The sequence below is a fragment of the Artibeus jamaicensis genome, unplaced genomic scaffold (genome assembly GCF_021234435.1).
Source record: "Artibeus jamaicensis isolate MK-2021 breed Jamaican fruit bat unplaced genomic scaffold, CSHL_Jam_final contig_332, whole genome shotgun sequence".
NCBI lineage: Eukaryota > Metazoa > Chordata > Mammalia > Chiroptera > Phyllostomidae > Artibeus > Artibeus jamaicensis.
Genome location: NW_026521788.1, coordinates 8,863,376 through 8,880,182, shown reverse-complemented (window position 1 = coordinate 8,880,182; position 16,807 = coordinate 8,863,376). Strand labels below are relative to the sequence as shown.

General features: G+C 34.5%; 1 protein-coding gene across 1 annotated transcript in view; it reads left to right on the top strand.

Moving 5' to 3' along the window:
- The window catches only part of PCDH15 (protocadherin related 15), a 789,434-nt gene that overhangs the window by 720,211 nt on the left and 52,416 nt on the right, over nt 1-16,807 (top strand). Inside the window, exon 28 of the mRNA XM_053663991.1 lies at nt 4,927-5,015. Within this exon, the coding sequence (XP_053519966.1) occupies nt 4,927-5,015 (89 nt within the window). The remainder of the gene's footprint in view (nt 1-4,926; nt 5,016-16,807) is intronic.

The following is a 16,807-nucleotide window of genomic DNA, read 5'->3' as shown; positions in this document are numbered from 1 at the left end:
TTTTCAAGTCATATAAGACTATGAGGCCCTCTATAATCTGGCCTCCGACAGCCTCATCTTCTACTCTTCTCCCTCTAACTCACTCAAACCTGATAATATTATCCAAGCTGATATTCTTCAAATAGGCAGACATGCTCTCAGATATTTTGCAGTAACTCTGCCTAAAATGCTTCTCCAAATGTTGGACCATGATATAGTCAAAGAATACACATTTAGCTCAAAAGACTCTTAAAAGACCTCTTACTTTTCAAGGAAAGTGAGATTGCACTAGAAACCATTTAAGAGAGACAATGACCAGTCCACACAAGAAATGGTGAAGGTCCCTAGAGCTCTAGAGAACCTCCTGAGGATCCGGTTTGTTAGCTATTTGTCATATGTAGCTACTGAGCACTTGAAGTGTGGCTAGGTTGCATTAAGATGTATGATAAGTACACAATACACACTGGATTTCAAAGTCAGCATGAAAAAATGTTGGCTACATGTTGCAATGATAATATAGTGAATATACAGAGTTAAATGTATTGTTGAATTAATTTCACTAATTTTTTATCTTTTTAATTTTGGGTACCAGAAAATTTAAAATTATATATCTGGTATGTATTTGTGGCTCAAGATATATTTCTATTGAATAATACTGTCTAAGTTATATGGAAACAAATGGAAGAAAAAAAGAAACATGAAAGATTTATGATGAAGAATTAAAAGAAAGAGGTAAAATACGTAAATTGACAATCTCTTGTTTTACAAATCTGTGCTCTACAAATGTTACTTGTCACAAGTGTATTTTTGTGACAGACTTTCCTGTAAGTCAGTGAGGCAAATGTTCAGCTGGCTGGCTGCTGAGCAGCCCAGCACCAAGGAATAGACCAAAGTCACACGCTGTAACTACGCTATTCACTCAGCTTTTATTGAACGCAGGTTCACTCAAAGTAGAGCATCAACATACATTAATATCCTCTCACACTCTAACAATCTAAGAGAAATATTACACACACACACACACACACACACACACACAGAGCAACCAATGCGGGATAACAAACCCATGTCCCAGAGTCTCAGTCTGCAGGTGTGGGAGGCAGCATGATGGCCAATGGAGGTGTCAGTGTCTTGCAAGGAAGGATCTCCGGAGCCAGGTGGGCAGCAGGGCAGACAGAGTCCTCAGTCGAGCGGGGCAGAGCCTCTGGTAGCCAATGCCATGGGAGACCAGTGTGTCGTGGTGCAGCACTCTGGTGTGTGGAGCTCATTGTGGGTCTTTTGATGAATATTTTGGCACCCTTGATGCCAAGTGGGGAATTTACTCTGCACCCTTTGGGTAGTACATGGCTGTTTTGCTTGGCACCCCTAATGGCAAGTGGGGAATTCCCCAGGAACCTATCTGTGGGTAGTGCTACTCTGCAAACATGTCTATTCTAATCACATGTGCAGATATCTTAAGTGTGCCTCCTTGCCAGATATGTTTCTCTGACCTAGGTAGTCTCCCTCTTGAACCAAAGTGTCATGGCTGACTGACAGCCATTTTGGTTGATGTGAGTGACTCCACTTTGTTTCATATACTTTATGGTATCGTGGTCAGACCAATGTCATTTTATTGGTCCTGCTCTTCACATTACTTCTCTTTTTAATTTTTTCACCATACATAAAAACAAAGATTGACTCCCTTAATGATAAGAATATCTACTTTAAAATCTTCCATACTAGTTAGTACAGAATACCCAGAGAATGAGATTAAGTAATTTTATAAGAAGAATATTTAAGGTATGGTACAATAAACTAATATGAATTTCTGGAACTATTTGAATAGACACTATACTGGGATAAGTAATATAAATAACATCTAGAATTTTAAAGATTCAAATATCTTTGCTATAGATGATAGAAGAAGCCAAAATTCAGGGATGTAGGATTTGTTTGAAAAATCAAAATTTAAACTGCAATAGCTTATTCTTCATTTGCATAGGCAAAAATGTGTACCAATAATACATAAATTGTATATTAACACTTTAAAAAGATTTAAAATCTTAAATGTAACTTCTAACAATCTGAGACAACTACTTTTGGAGTTAAATATAGTAAGACTTTATTATTTTATCCAAATTAAAAATGTTATTATATCTTAAAAAATAAAAGTATGTTTTCAAAGGTTATTAAAAACAGAAAATCTTTTAGATAAAGTCTAAGCTTATTATATATATGACAGAGGACCTTAAATCTTAACTTATTCTGTTTATTTAGACAGAATTTAGCCCCTAAGCTCATTAACAAATTAAAAATTCCCTTTGAATAAGTAAGTTATCCTTCTGAGGAATGACTGACTGTTCTTAAGAGGCAAATAATAGAGTCACTATAACTGCCAGGCACAATTTTGCTTCCAAATAGGGTCCTAACACCTGAATTGACTGCATTCCTAGAAATAAGCTCCCACATCTCAGAATATATTTCTATTAGGGGAAATTCTACTATTTTCTTGAACCCGCATGTAACTAACATTTTAGTTTTTAATTGTCCTATAATTAGTACAGCTAGTAGGAACCTAACAACCACATGTAATAAATAAGTGGTTTTTTGTCATGGTAGGCTGTATAAGAAAAGAAATCCAAAATTTCAGAAAACAAATTATTTCAGAAAATAAAAACAAATTTTATTTTCCTCTCACATGACAGCAATGAGTGTGTACATCGGTTGGGTGATTCGCTTCACAATTTTCCTGCAAATGGAGAAACAGGAACTCAACTTCCTTCCAAGTTATGTTTTTGTCTTTATCTATGACTTCTTTATTTAGATAGAAATGAAGAAAGAAGGAAAAAGTTCACACATGGAAAAGATTTAAGCATACTTTATTCCTGTCACTAACTTTACATCTGTCAGAACTCTACCATATGGTTCCACCAAACTATGAAGTAGGTTGAGGAATCTATTCTTGTTGACATAACACTCCATAACTACTCTTTGTTCTAGGGTATTTGCTTTCAATCATAATTTTTATTTATTTCATTTTATTTTATTTTACTTTTACTTTACTTTACTTTTACTTTTACTTTACTTTACAGTTTCTGACCCAGTGTTGAAAGAAAAGGAAAAAAGATCAGGAAGGAAAGAAGATAAAGAAGAAAGAGATGGAGGGAGGAAAAGACAGAGACAGGAAGGGAGGAAGGAAAAGAAAAAACTTTACAAGTATCACATACAGTTTTTTAAAGGTTTTTGTCATATATTTATACCAGTAAAATTTTTTTAAAAATGAACGAACAAACAAAACAAAAAATAATTATATGTAACTTCTGTCTCTATTTCTACTCAGGACCAATAAGAAAAGAAAAAGTTACACAAAACTGTGACGATCCCTTTTCTAATGAAGTTAGTTGAATTTTTTTGTATGTGTGTGAAGACACAATCAAGATTCCTTTACATGTTTAAGGAAAATTTAAACATTTGATTCCAGACACCTACAATGAGTTAGAGATATAAGCTTGTAACTGCCAATGTTAACTGATTGCTCACAGGTGGAAATAAGACACATGTCTGGTTTAACACATGCTACAGAGCATAAATTACTGGGCTCAAAGAATGTTTTGTAAGATTGCTAATTCATTGTGATATTTCATAGTAGTCTGGACTTATTCTTCTCTTGAAACATGAAGGATCCAGCAAATCTGGACACATTTTCCCGTATGGCAATGTTTACTAGGGATGAGTTAGTAGTTGACCTCTTTAGATGAGTTGTAGGCTGTCTGATTTGTCACAGTTCCATGTCTCCCTTGTATTTCATAATTTTGGCTACTTCACTCATTTAGGTTGCCTGAATTTAGGTCTGGTCTCTGAAGACGCTGAGTTTGTGACTCCTGATAGGGCATCTATGAGTCACTGTTTGTAGACAACTTAGAACCTCTATGGAAAATAGTTGCAGTATGAAAATACTCCCTAGTATAAATTATGTTCAGATATATGGTTCTAAATATACCTTATCCAAAGAATTTGATTCATAGTTCTGGTACATATACATTTATACAAATTGAATAGTGTTGAGTGTATATTCAGGACAATATTTTATTTGACTTTACATTTTTATATCCATATTGAGTAATAGAAAAGAGCACATGTTCTGGACTCAGACAGCCTGAGCTGATAGGTTCCATGTTATTAAATGTTTCTTTGGTTTTTTTTAGTTTTCTTATTTAAAATTCAATAATAGCTATAAGTACCTGATATGGTGGTAGTTAGAATTAAATGAAATATAGTCTGTGGAGTATTGAGGATAAAAGTAAATTATATGCTGTAAGCAGGGAATACATGCTTTTATTTTTATTCTATTTTTCTAAATGAGAATAGAGAAAAACTCTATATATGTCAAATGAACAGGATGAATTCATCAAGAGCTGTTTTAAAATTCATTTTACCCTGTATGTAAATTTATGTGTGTGTGTGTATAGACACAGACATAAAATTAGCCAAAGCAAACATAAAGTCTCTATATAATAATTTTATAGAATGAACTATTCTGACTAGCCATATTACAGATTATTAATCACAATGAATAAATGATTTCTTGAGATTTATAAAATCTAGAAGCTTCATTTTTCATTTTTCTGAGTGTTCTTAAGTAACCCAATTAAACAACAATAAAAAAAACCACCTTATTTTATGTCCTAGTGAATAATCAAGAAAGCAAGGCAAACAGACACAAAATCAACAACAGTCGAGATCACTTAGGGTTCTGTAACTTCCAAGTAAACAACTAATGGTCGGTCATTCTCAACATGTCCCAACATCTAGTGAAAATTATATGACTAAAAATCATTTATTACTAAACTTTTAAAAAATGGGAAACTACTGTGTAAAATGCATAGTAGAGAAGAAATAACAATGTTTTTAATTGTAGAAATATTAATGAGTAAGAGCCAAACAAATTCTGTTTTTTTCTTCTTTCAGATCTCTGTTGTCAATCAGCTGGACATGCAAGTCATTGTTTCTAATGTGCCTCCCACTCTGGTGGAAAAAAAGATAGAAGAGCTTACAGAGTAATGCACTTTTGTTTACTTATATATGTATTTTCATGCAGCTATTAGGTTAGGTCTTTTTCATTATTATAATGTTCATATTAAACTTATATTTAACACACCGTCATAATAATTTAGCTTGCTATTTTCCTGAAAAAAGTATTTTATTTGAAATATGTGAAGATTCTGAGAGTGCTTTCATATAGGAATGAAAATTAGATGGGAGAAGATCTTATTCTTTCAGAATGCTTTGATTGATGCATCAACATAATCTCAAATGCAGCATATAAGAAATAAGTCATAACATTAATTGAGTATATAGCTAGATTTTGCGGCTCCAAGTTATTCAAATAGCTCAATATCTAAGCAATCCAGCTAGTGCAGGGAATGCTATTTCTCAGAGTGATATATATTGATGGCTAAAGCTTATTTTTCAAAAACAAGTGACTAGTTCTAAAAGATATATATGTTTAATTATTCTAAAATATATATCACGCCCTTCTGCAATGCCTTTACTATTTCACTCTTAACTACCCTAACCTAACTTGCCATCATTTCATGATTTTTATGTTGGTGTTTATTTATTATTGTGTCTTCTATTGAGTTTAGGTTGGCGGGTGTCAATTATCACTGTTAATTTTCCTCTCTCTAATAAAATACCCCCCCCCTTGTAAGTTGCCAGGAGAAGTTTCGGATAGATAGATGAGCTTTTAGTAATCATGTTTCAAATGAAATACAATGGATGTTGATTAAGGCATGAGTGATTTCCTTTTAATTAGGCACATATGTTACATAACAATTATGTTTTAATATTTTATAAAATTGAAACTTTGGATGCCAAATAAAGTGTCCTGTGAATGTCCTGACTGGTATGGGTAGGTTGGTTGCAGCATCATTCTGTAACCAAAGGATTCTGGTTTGATTTCTGCCCAGGTGACATACCTGTGTTGTGGGTTCCATACCAGTTGGGGTACGTACAGGAGGCAATCGATCCGTGCTCTGTCTCATATCAATGTTTCTCTCCTTCTCTCCTCCTGTCCCTTTCTCTCTCTCTAAAAGAAATCATGAGAAAATGTCTTTGGGTAAGGATTTTAAAAATTGTCCTATGAATGAGGTGATTATCAACATTTACGCATGGAGATATCAATAATGGTGTCCTATTTTCCTCTGAAGATGTGGTTTATATATACTTAATCTTTATCAAAATAATAACTGATTATACCCTAAAGCTTTATGATTATGCTTGTCTTTTAGCTGTTTTAATGTCATATATTGGGGCAGGCTTTCTCTGATTATACTATCCAAAAATGAGAACATTTTCTTCAACCTCTAATGCAGCAATTTTCATTCGGTGTGCCACAAGAATTTTTAAAACATGCAATACCAGACTATTTAGTCAGGACCACTGACCTTTCCCTTAGATTGTGAAAAAAAATGGCAAGAGCCAATATAGCAATAGCTGTTTGGTGTAAATGAATCAAAAGTATACCTATTTTTGTCAGATCAGCAAAATATATACATATATGTTTTAGTATATCATAGAATTTTAGTAATTAGTGTATATGTGCCACGAGGTGAAAAAGGCTGAAAACTGCTGTTCTCACCCTTCATTCTTGATTTTTCAAAGTGTTAGCTACTATTTTTATTATATTTCAATTTCCCACTGGAATATGAACTCCATGAGGCTAAGTAATCTATTTTTCACTGCTATAATTCCAGTTATATAATAAGCACTCAGTGCATTTTATTGAATAAAAATTTTGTACAAGCAAAATCATAATGCTCCTTTCTTGACATTGAGATAATTTATGAAAACTGAAAATGGCAACATAAAAGCATAATTTCTCAGCAGTTTTTATGATTTATTTCTTTTAAGTAGATATAAAGATAGGAATGAGAAAAATCAGGCGACTTTCCTGTCTTGAGGCCCTCTTTATAAGATCTTTGACTTCATGTAACGTTTGTTTTGAAACATGAGTTTGGGCATATGTTAATTTTTCCCAGACTCAGTTTTAGCATATGTTAAGTTTTCAGAATAATAAAACTTATAGGACTGTGTTGAGGACTAAATGATATCAGCTGCTTCAGACAATGAAAACCATGAACATTTCATGAATAATAGATATCATACAAAAATGAAGTTAGTAGTCCAAAGTTAGTAGGGGTCAGAGTTTTGTACTTTCTACTCAAAGAGCAGGTACAGTAGTAATGGAACTCTGATTATGGCTTCAGACACACAAGTTGGAATCCTCTAAGGAAGTTATTTAACACATAAGGCCACACTTCCTCACCTTGACTATTGAAATAAGGATGTCAAGCTCATGTTGCTTTTAATAAAATTAAATGTAAATTTTCCGGTGCAGGAAGCATGTCAGGCACAGAACTGATTTGGTAAATTTTTAAAAACTTCAATTATGTTAGAGATTCTTAAGCTCAAAATTATGTGAGAGAAGTACTAGTTCATATAGGATGTTGGAGGAAAACCTTTCTAATAAGCTGAAATCTGAGCAGAAACCTGAAGGAAGTGAGGGAGAAAGTCCTGTGGTGATACGTGTGCCTATGTGTAATGGGGCAGCGGGGGCTGGGGGTAGTGATCTCCCAGAGAGAAACCTGCAGATGTAAAGTGGAGAATGAGTTACTTAAGCCATTTTAGGCCCCTGAAAGATTCACCACTTTCCTCTGTGTAAGAAAGTCCTTATAACTGTGTGTCTAATGTAGTAGTCACTAGTCCCATGTGGTTACTGAGTGCTTGAAAAGTGGCAGGTTCAGATGAAAGATGCTATAAAGCATAGCGTAAAAGTATGCACTAGATTTTTAAGACAATACAACAAAAGTAAAATATCTCATTAATATTGTGTACGGATTACATATCGAAGTGATTATTTTGGATATATTGAGTTAAATATATTAAACTTAATTCGCCATTTTATTCTTAATGTAGGTACTAGGAAATTTGAATTTACAAATGTAACTTGCATTGTGTTTATTTTGACAAGTGTGGCCTTAGACTTTTTGCACAGAGAGACACCACTGTGGCTTACATTTTGAAAGGGTGCTGAGCTGGAGGTTTGGTGGCCAGGTGTGAGTCTGCAGCAATAGTCCAGGACAGAGATCATTGTGGATGGGGCTGGTGGTAGAGGCAGGGAGAGGAAGGGGTGATTAGACTAAGGATATATATATTTTAAGGTACATCTACAAAATTTATTATGGGGATGTATGAGAATAGGTAAGAAACAATAATGACTCTTAGGCTTGTGTCTGAGCAAATGGACAAAATAAAAGTAGTTGCTTCACTTAGCCACTTGAAGAATTTGATAAGATTATGCCTATAAAGTAATAGTATTCCGTTCATGGAGAAGATTGACTTTATTTAGGAATAAATGGTTCACATCACATGCTCCAATATCATCTGCCTCCTACACCATCATCTGCTGATTTCCCACTTTGGCAATGAAATCAAATTTTATTATCTTCTTCCCACAGCCACTTTCTTACCCGTACATTAAGGTTATTTCCTTTCGTCTATTTATTCCACATGAACCAAGCACATTACACACATCAGGTATAAATAACACCAGACCATCAAAACAGTGAAAATCTTTAAAAAATATATAAGCCTACCTGGAACATAGGAAATATGTTATTGTACCTGAGAGTTTCTTTAATTGTGTAGTCTTTCTTATCTGATGTGTTCTAAATTAAATTGCTGTAAATGTTGCTAATCATATGCCAATTTTCTTTTACTTAGCACAAAGATGTAGTTGGAAAAGTTACCAATAGAAACTAGCCATAAATGACATAATTCCTATTAGATAATGAAACACTTTCATTTCTATGGTACAACTTTTGAAAATAACAATTTTTTGTAATCGGCAAATAGCTCTACGGTAAATTGAGACTATTAAAAAATGAAACACCGACTCAATACAGGTGTGCCAACCTTAGGTTTACAGTGGTGAGTATGCAAATGCTTTATCCTTCTACTATTATTTATTAATTATTATATTGTTTTCCACACCCACAGCTATAAGCCTATTTTTGTCCAACTTTTATAAAACAAAATTCTACTTTTTTAACATTTAAGGTATAATTTATGATTCTTTTAAAAAAGATAAATGTGATTTGGTTTTTTCCTAAGGCTTATTGATTTATTATTTTGACACAAAGGGAATTCATCTGTTATTTTCTGAAATTCTACTTTGGGGATATATTTTGGTAAAGGAGAAGTAAATTGCCCTCTATACAAGAAAAATACTCATTTTCATTTCATTATGTTCTTGTTACTAAGAAGTAATAATTTTATACAAAATACCATACATTGTCTCTTAGCATTATTTTAACTTATGATTTGAGCCACATATTTTATATTTTAAAATATTTTATTTATTTATTTTTAGAAAGAGGGGAAGGGAAGGAGAGAGGGAGAGAAACTCAATGTATGGCTGCCTCTGGTATACCCCATATAGGGTACCTGGCCTGCAACCCAGTCATGTTCCCTGACTGGGAATCCAATCAGCAACCCCTTGGTTTGCAGGTCTGCACTCAATCCACTGAGCTATACCAGCCAGGACATTTGCCACATATTTTAAAAGAATTTGAATAAATGCTTATGTATATGTGATAGAGAAAAGACTAATTTATACAGGTACAGTCTGTCCTGTGATTTGGGGTAAGTAGTTATTCATATTATAAAGTAAAATTTATATTAAAAAATAATTAAATTGCCCTGGCTGGTATAGCTCAGTAGATTGAGTATGGGCTGTGAACCAAGGGGTCATCAGTTTGATTCCAGTCAGGGCACATGCAAGGGTTGCAGGCCAGGTCCCAGTGTGGGGGCACACGAAAGGTAACCACACATTAATGTTTCTCTCCCTCTTTCTCCTTCCCTCCCCCTCTCTCTGAAAATAAATAAATAAATAACTAGTCTTTAAAAAAAACAATGAAATTGTTTTCCCAGCCTCTTATAACACTTATCTTTTCATTAAAAGAAATCTGTGAAAATACAAGTAGAGAAATTAGAGATAGGAACAGAGTAGAGTGTTATATCTCTGTTTTACTTATTCCCAAATATCACTTCAAATAGAAAATAACTAGAAAGCAGATTTGAGATAAAAATAAGATTGTAATATATGGTACCATTAAAACATTTAAATCATAGTTACCTTGTAAGATTTCCAAAATATACATTGGGCATTTATTCTTTTCAAAATTCTTTTTTCTATCATATTCTTTTATGTTTTATGGTCCAAAAGTTTTGCCAAAAAGAGTAGACTATTATTTGTTATAATACATCCTAACCTAAGGTATAAGGTAAATATATCATTTCCTTGTACAACCAGCCACTTAATTCAAAAACCCAATCACCAAGAGCCAATTTCTTTATTCTCTTAATTATATTTATGCTTTCTTTTTAACTTTCTCCAGTTTATTTGCAATTTATCTCTGTCTGTGCTTCTTTTTTTAACATGAAAAATAAATTCAACCTTATGTTTATATAAGAATAGTCCACTTGTATCTGTAGCAATACAAATGCTATTTTTGAGACATTCACTAATGTCTTAGCTGTATTAGGCACTAAATTTAATTATCGTTTAATGTTTCACCTCATTCAAAGAGCATTTGTCAGTTTACAATGATTCACACATAAACCAAGGTAAAATACCTTGAACATAAGTCAGAAAAACACAGCAAATAAAATGGAAAGAAATTAAATGAGTCAGAGTAAGGCTAATAATAGAGGTGCTAAAAATGCCCTCCATATCTCTAGAGTAGTTTTCATCATTTTAAAGGCAAAGTGAAAGAAACAAACAAAACCAGAATTAGTTACATTTTTCTTAAATGCTGGTGGAAAGGCAGAACTATTTCTCAGTTAAATGCCAGATTGTAGGAAAATACGTTTATTCAAGGAGTGTTCTTCTCATGTCATGAAAAAAATGTATCATGGTATCAAGAGCATTACTTAGCATATGGTGTGTGTAAAGTCTCCAAAGGTCTATACTAACAGAGGAAATAAATTCAGAGTATCAGGAAAGCCTGTATTGCATATCCCTTTGGCCATCTGCAAAGCCTATTGATTCATTTAGCCAGGCTTTTGAAAAAATATAGACAAGTGCTTAGGTACTCCCTATATTATTACTAACTAAATATAAACCAATTTACTTGAAAAAAAAGGCTAAGCAGATTGTACAATCATAAAATCCGAGGAGTAGTTTCTATAACCACCACAACAAATATCTTACATCTATGGCAATTTTATTAGATGGGTTTTGTGGGATTAATTAGAGTTATCCAATTAACTTCTTACAAAGACCCTCGGAGGTAGGTCTGATTACTTTCCTCATTGTACAGATGAGTTCTCTAGAACTCTAAGAGGTAATTTCCACAAAGACACAGATAGCAGTGGTGTAGGTTTCATTTTAATCTATATCTATGGGCCAGCAGTGGGCTGGGTGAAAAAGCAGGACTGAAACATCAATGTGTGGTTGCCTCTCATGTGTCCCCTACTGGGAACCCGGCCTGCAACCCAGGCATATGCCCTGATGGGGAATCGAACAGGCAACCCTTTGCTTCACAGGCCTGTGTTTAATCCACTGAGCTACACCAGCCAGGGAGAGCTGGGTTCTTAAACACTCCCTCTGTTAATATTTTAGGAGGCAAACCTAATTAAAAATCCAACCTATTTTTTCTCGGGAGTGAGTTGAGCACAAAATACCAGAAACTCTCACCAAATGGTAATTTTAGTTTGGCTGCTACAGTAATTGTAGTGTGAAAAACATCTACAATACTATTTCAGTTGAAATTCTACCTTTAATTTTTTAGAAGACAATTTCTGATTGAAAGTAATTGAAGATACACGTAAAGGTAATTAGATAAAGTGATGTTGTAAATTAGAATTCAGGGGTATCTGCCAAAAATAACTTGGTTTGAGAATAAATTCGTTAACGGAACCTGTTATATATTGGTACCCTTAGTTTGGAATTTAAAAAAATAAAAGGTTTTGTGTGGGAAAAAAGTATGTTTCAGTTAAGTGTTCCTTTCAACATTTATCTAAGAAACCCATCTAAATAAACAATGTCTGAACTGGACATTAATTAACCTGTATTAGCACAGTAAAACATGTTTTATATACATATATTTATGTATAAATATATATAACACACAAACATATAAATATATTGACATATAAATATATACATATAAAATACATTATGTTAATTGTATTAACATATTTCCTTAGAAGTATACTTATTAAAAATTTGTTTAAAGATACCATAGTAACATATTATTAAGTATTATAAGTTATAGATCTTTTAAACTAAAGTGGTATAATACACCCTAAATGAAATTTTATTTTTTTAATGATTACAATTATTATACTAATTCATTTGCACTGTATTTACATTTTAGAAGATTAATCAAGTGCATTTCTTTGTTTTGAAACAGTTTACTATAATCAACCACCATTCTGCTATGTATTTTATTGAATTACTTGTATTTTATATTGATATATCACTTCCAAGAATTTAGATTCAAGACCAATTTAAACACCTGAATTTTTCTATGATACAGATTCTTTTTTTTAAAGATTTTATTTTTATTTATATTTAGAGAGAGAGGAATGAAAGGAGAGAAACATCAATGTGCAGTTGCCTCTTGTGTGCCCCCGAGTAGGGAATTGGCCTGCAACCCAGGCATGTGCCCTGACTAGGAATCGAACCAGTGACACTTTGGTTCACAGCCTGTACTCAATCCACTGAGCTATGCCAGCCAGGATTTATAATACAGATTCTTATCAAACTCTATCATGAGCAACCTTGCAACTTTAAATGGAATACAAAATATACTATCAATAGAATTTCAAAGAGCCTAGTAGGACCAATTATAACAGTACTAGGAAAATGGGATGGATGTTGCTACCATGAGAACATTAGAAGTGTGATTCGGGCTTTGGTACAACTGGATCTTAAAACGAAACATGCATCATCATACTAGTTCTTTTGTGCTAAAAATCAACTCTGGCAAGCTTCAGTAAAAGGGAAATGCAACCAAATTTTCAGAGATGACAATATCAACAAATGATGGAAAAACAGATGGCGGCATTGTCAAGAACAAGGGCAGCTGCAGAGGCCTGGGAAACAATGGCAGGTATAGGTGGATATACAATTTCTGTCTGGTGGAAATGTTGCACCTCCAGGGCAGGAGTTCCAACCATTTAAAAATCTCAGGTCTTCAACTCAAGAATCAAATTCTGGAGAGAGATGTGAAATGACCTTCACTGAGTCCCATACAGCCTTTGATGGCATAAGATGATGGCAACAGAGGGACACTGATTAAAGTCCAATCAGATGTGACCATTGGAGACAGGATAATTCTTCCAATTAGGGAAAGCGCATACGTGCTTTGCAGCCAAAAAGCAACAAAGTTCAATTGTGAAATGGAGGTATTAATGCTTTTTTAAAAAAATCAATGCCTTCTTTCTGTCAATCTTACGAGGATTAAATACAATTTTTGTGGTGTAGAGAGCACTGTCCCAAGCACAGAACTAACCAGGAAGGAAAGAACTGATCACGGATCAGGAAAGAAAGGAGCACTGTGGTTTCTATCTGCCAATGAGTAGGCAGGACACAGAATGACATTTCATCACAAAGTGGAAAGCGAGGGCTTGATTAGGACGTCTTGTTAGTCTAATTTCTTATTTTTAGTTGCAGGAAAAAATACTTCTAGAACTGATTTATTTTACAGTTTGTTAGAACAAGTTTTAATATAATTAAAGTAGTGCTGACCAGAATTCACACAGATTAACTGAGAGAAAAGCAGCTTATGCGATTGGAAATTTGGAAACTTCACAGCCGATTCACTGTGGGAATAGGAAATCAAGGAAAGGGAATAATGAATAATCCTATGCTTTCTAGGTATAGTTTGCTAAAAAAATCTTTGCATATTTCTTGCTTTGGCAGGTAATGGCTCATCTGCTTGTGCCCTCTGGCCAAAAATTGCATGAGTGGGGTTTCATAGTAAAGAAAGAAATTATTTTATTAGAATTGGACAATCTGAAGCCAGGCCAGCTCATTCACTGAAAGGCCCAACTTCCCGATGTCACAAAGGTTATATAGGAGAAAATCACAAGATACCGTAGGTTAAGGGTTCACTGTCCTGTTAGGAGCTGATCGGTCAGAGGTGACAGAAGGGTAATAAAGTCTTTCTTTGGGTCTTGAGAACAACTCTGAGATCAGGTCCTGAGTCCAAAACTAGTTTCAAGAAGAGGAAGACAAGAGGGCCATCCCACCGTAGGGCTCAGGAGCTGAAACATAACTTAGATCAAAATGTTCCCTTTTTTAAAAAAGATTTCTTTATGTATTTATCTTTAGAGGGGAAGGGAAGGAGAGAGGGAGAGAAACATCAATGTATGGTTGCCTCTCATGTGTCCCCTGCTGGGAACTGGCCTGCAACCCAGGCCAGTGCCCCGACTGGGAATCGAACCGCGATGCTTTGGTTCGCAGGCCTGTGCTCAACCCACTGAGCTATGCCAGCTGGAGCAAAATGTTCTCTTTAGCTTTCCGGGGTCCAACCAGACTATGCGCTGCCTCGGGTCTGAAATGGTGAGATACTGAGGTCAGGTCAGTGAATCGTGCTGAGAGAGAGAAGGCAAACGAGGATAGTTTTAAAAGTACATTGTACATCAAATCACAATTATGAGGAAATTTGGTTCCCTAGGAGCATGAGAAACGATTTCCTTTAGCAATCTATTCGCACCATGTGTCAAATTAAAAACAAATCTGAATTTAGAAGCTTTATTTAAAAGATTATTTGGGGGAACAAATAGGGGAAGAACTAATGCACTAGGTGGAGGGAGACTATCGTAATACAGCACATTGTAAAACTTTTTGACCAAAAGAGCACAGCAACTAAAAGTTGTGCTCTTTGGTCAGGAAAACCCAGGTAAAAGCCTTTTCTAGCTTTTTTTTTTTTTTTTTTAATAGGGAGGAGTAAAGAAGGCTACAAAGAACCAGTGTTGGGGAGAGGGATGATCAGACAGCAGACAGAGAATGTTTTACCCTGACGCCAGCCTCTCATAGCAGAGGCCTTTTAGGAAGGGTGGTATGAGGCCTCAGTCTGAGGGTGGGTCAGGGCTTTGAGGAAGGAGGAGACTTAACCAGTGTTCGGTTAACAAGGATTTTGTTCTGATTGATCTGAGAGGACAAAGCAATCCAGTTTATCACCTATATTGTAAAGAATTTGCAGTATCTGGGCCTGGCTTTGTCTTAAGTAAACAAACGGCCCCTGGAAGTCTCTGAGCCTTCTGTAAATCAGGGAGGAGAATGGCTGTTTGGAGTAAGCAGTTTCCTGGAACATACCAGGGAGGGGGGACTTCCTAACCCTACCTATTTTCCAGAATCACAGGGCTTAGGTAAAGTTCAATACTGCCCAGTGTAAAAGGAGGTGTAAGCATGTATTTTATATTTTTAGGAATGTAATTAGTCAAACATGCTTTAACACATATTTGTTCTGTGCTCAGGTAGTATTACTCTATCATAGGTCTTAAAATAAGAGGCATTTTATGTCAGGTATTAAACCACTGAGCAATAATGATAGGATAAATGTAGACCCCATCCCCATCCTAATCCAATACAGAACCCTAGATTATTTTTATATTTTTTACTTTAATATTAAGTGCATCTCCAAATTGTTCTTCTATAAATCCAATTTGAGGAGGATAGAAGGAAACTAAAAGGTTGTAGAATAAAATCACTCAGAGCACTATTAGCACAAGGTTTTATTTGAAAATACCAGACTTGGGAAAGAAGGCAGAATGTCTTATGGGGCTTTAGTAGATGATTGGTTGAAAAATTCAGCTAGTTTTTAGAACAGAAGTTTGTTGTTGCTGTTGTTGTTATGTTTGTACTCACAGCCACTATTTGGGTAGTCAAGGGAGTCAATGAGGTACAGGGGAGCAGATAGGGGCCAAGGTCATGTACAAGTGGGGGAACACCTGTTGGGACTAGGATATGTGTAGGCCACAAAATTCTCGATACTCACAGAATTTTGCAGAATATTGTATTTAATAAATGTCTCTCTTGTTATGATTATTACTAGTGCATTGGAATGGAATGGATTTTTCTCCACATTATAGACCTAAAAATTCATCAAACAGTGTTTATGGTACCGAGTGGTCATGTTAGCCAGGTTTAACACCATATTATTTAACAGTGTAGTAGTACCACTGTCATAAAAATTTTTCTTATGCACAAAACACTGGCCTTCACAAAGAAAAAATTCAGATAGTTCAAGGTAACAGACAAAGCAGAAAAGGTATTTGTGCTCCATATTCAATATAAAAGGTGACAGAAGCAGCCTGAATTCAGAAGAGATGTTACCCTCTTTTAAGAGCCACCTATGCCTGAATACACACTTCAAGGAAGGTTATAAAGCATCACAAATTGATCCCTAAGCTTTAGTCTCTCCTTCATATTTTTTTTTAAACAGAGAATAATCTATAAAAGTTGAGCCATTTTAAAATGAAGAATGACAGAAAACACTTATCCAGGTCAACCATTAATTAATATAAGTATTTATCCAGTTGAACATTGTATTTCTTGGTTTGTTTTATAAGATTTATTTCTGTTGCATATTTAATCAGGCCTAATAATGCATATAATAGGAGTGAATTATAAGCTTTGCATGTCTCATAATCAAGAATTATCTTCTGTTTTATCTTCCTCCAAATAATTGAATAGATTAAGCAAATAAATCTCTTGTCTCCCTAAAGCCTCACTAACTGCTTTTTCTGATATTACTCTCAGCCCCCACAGCTT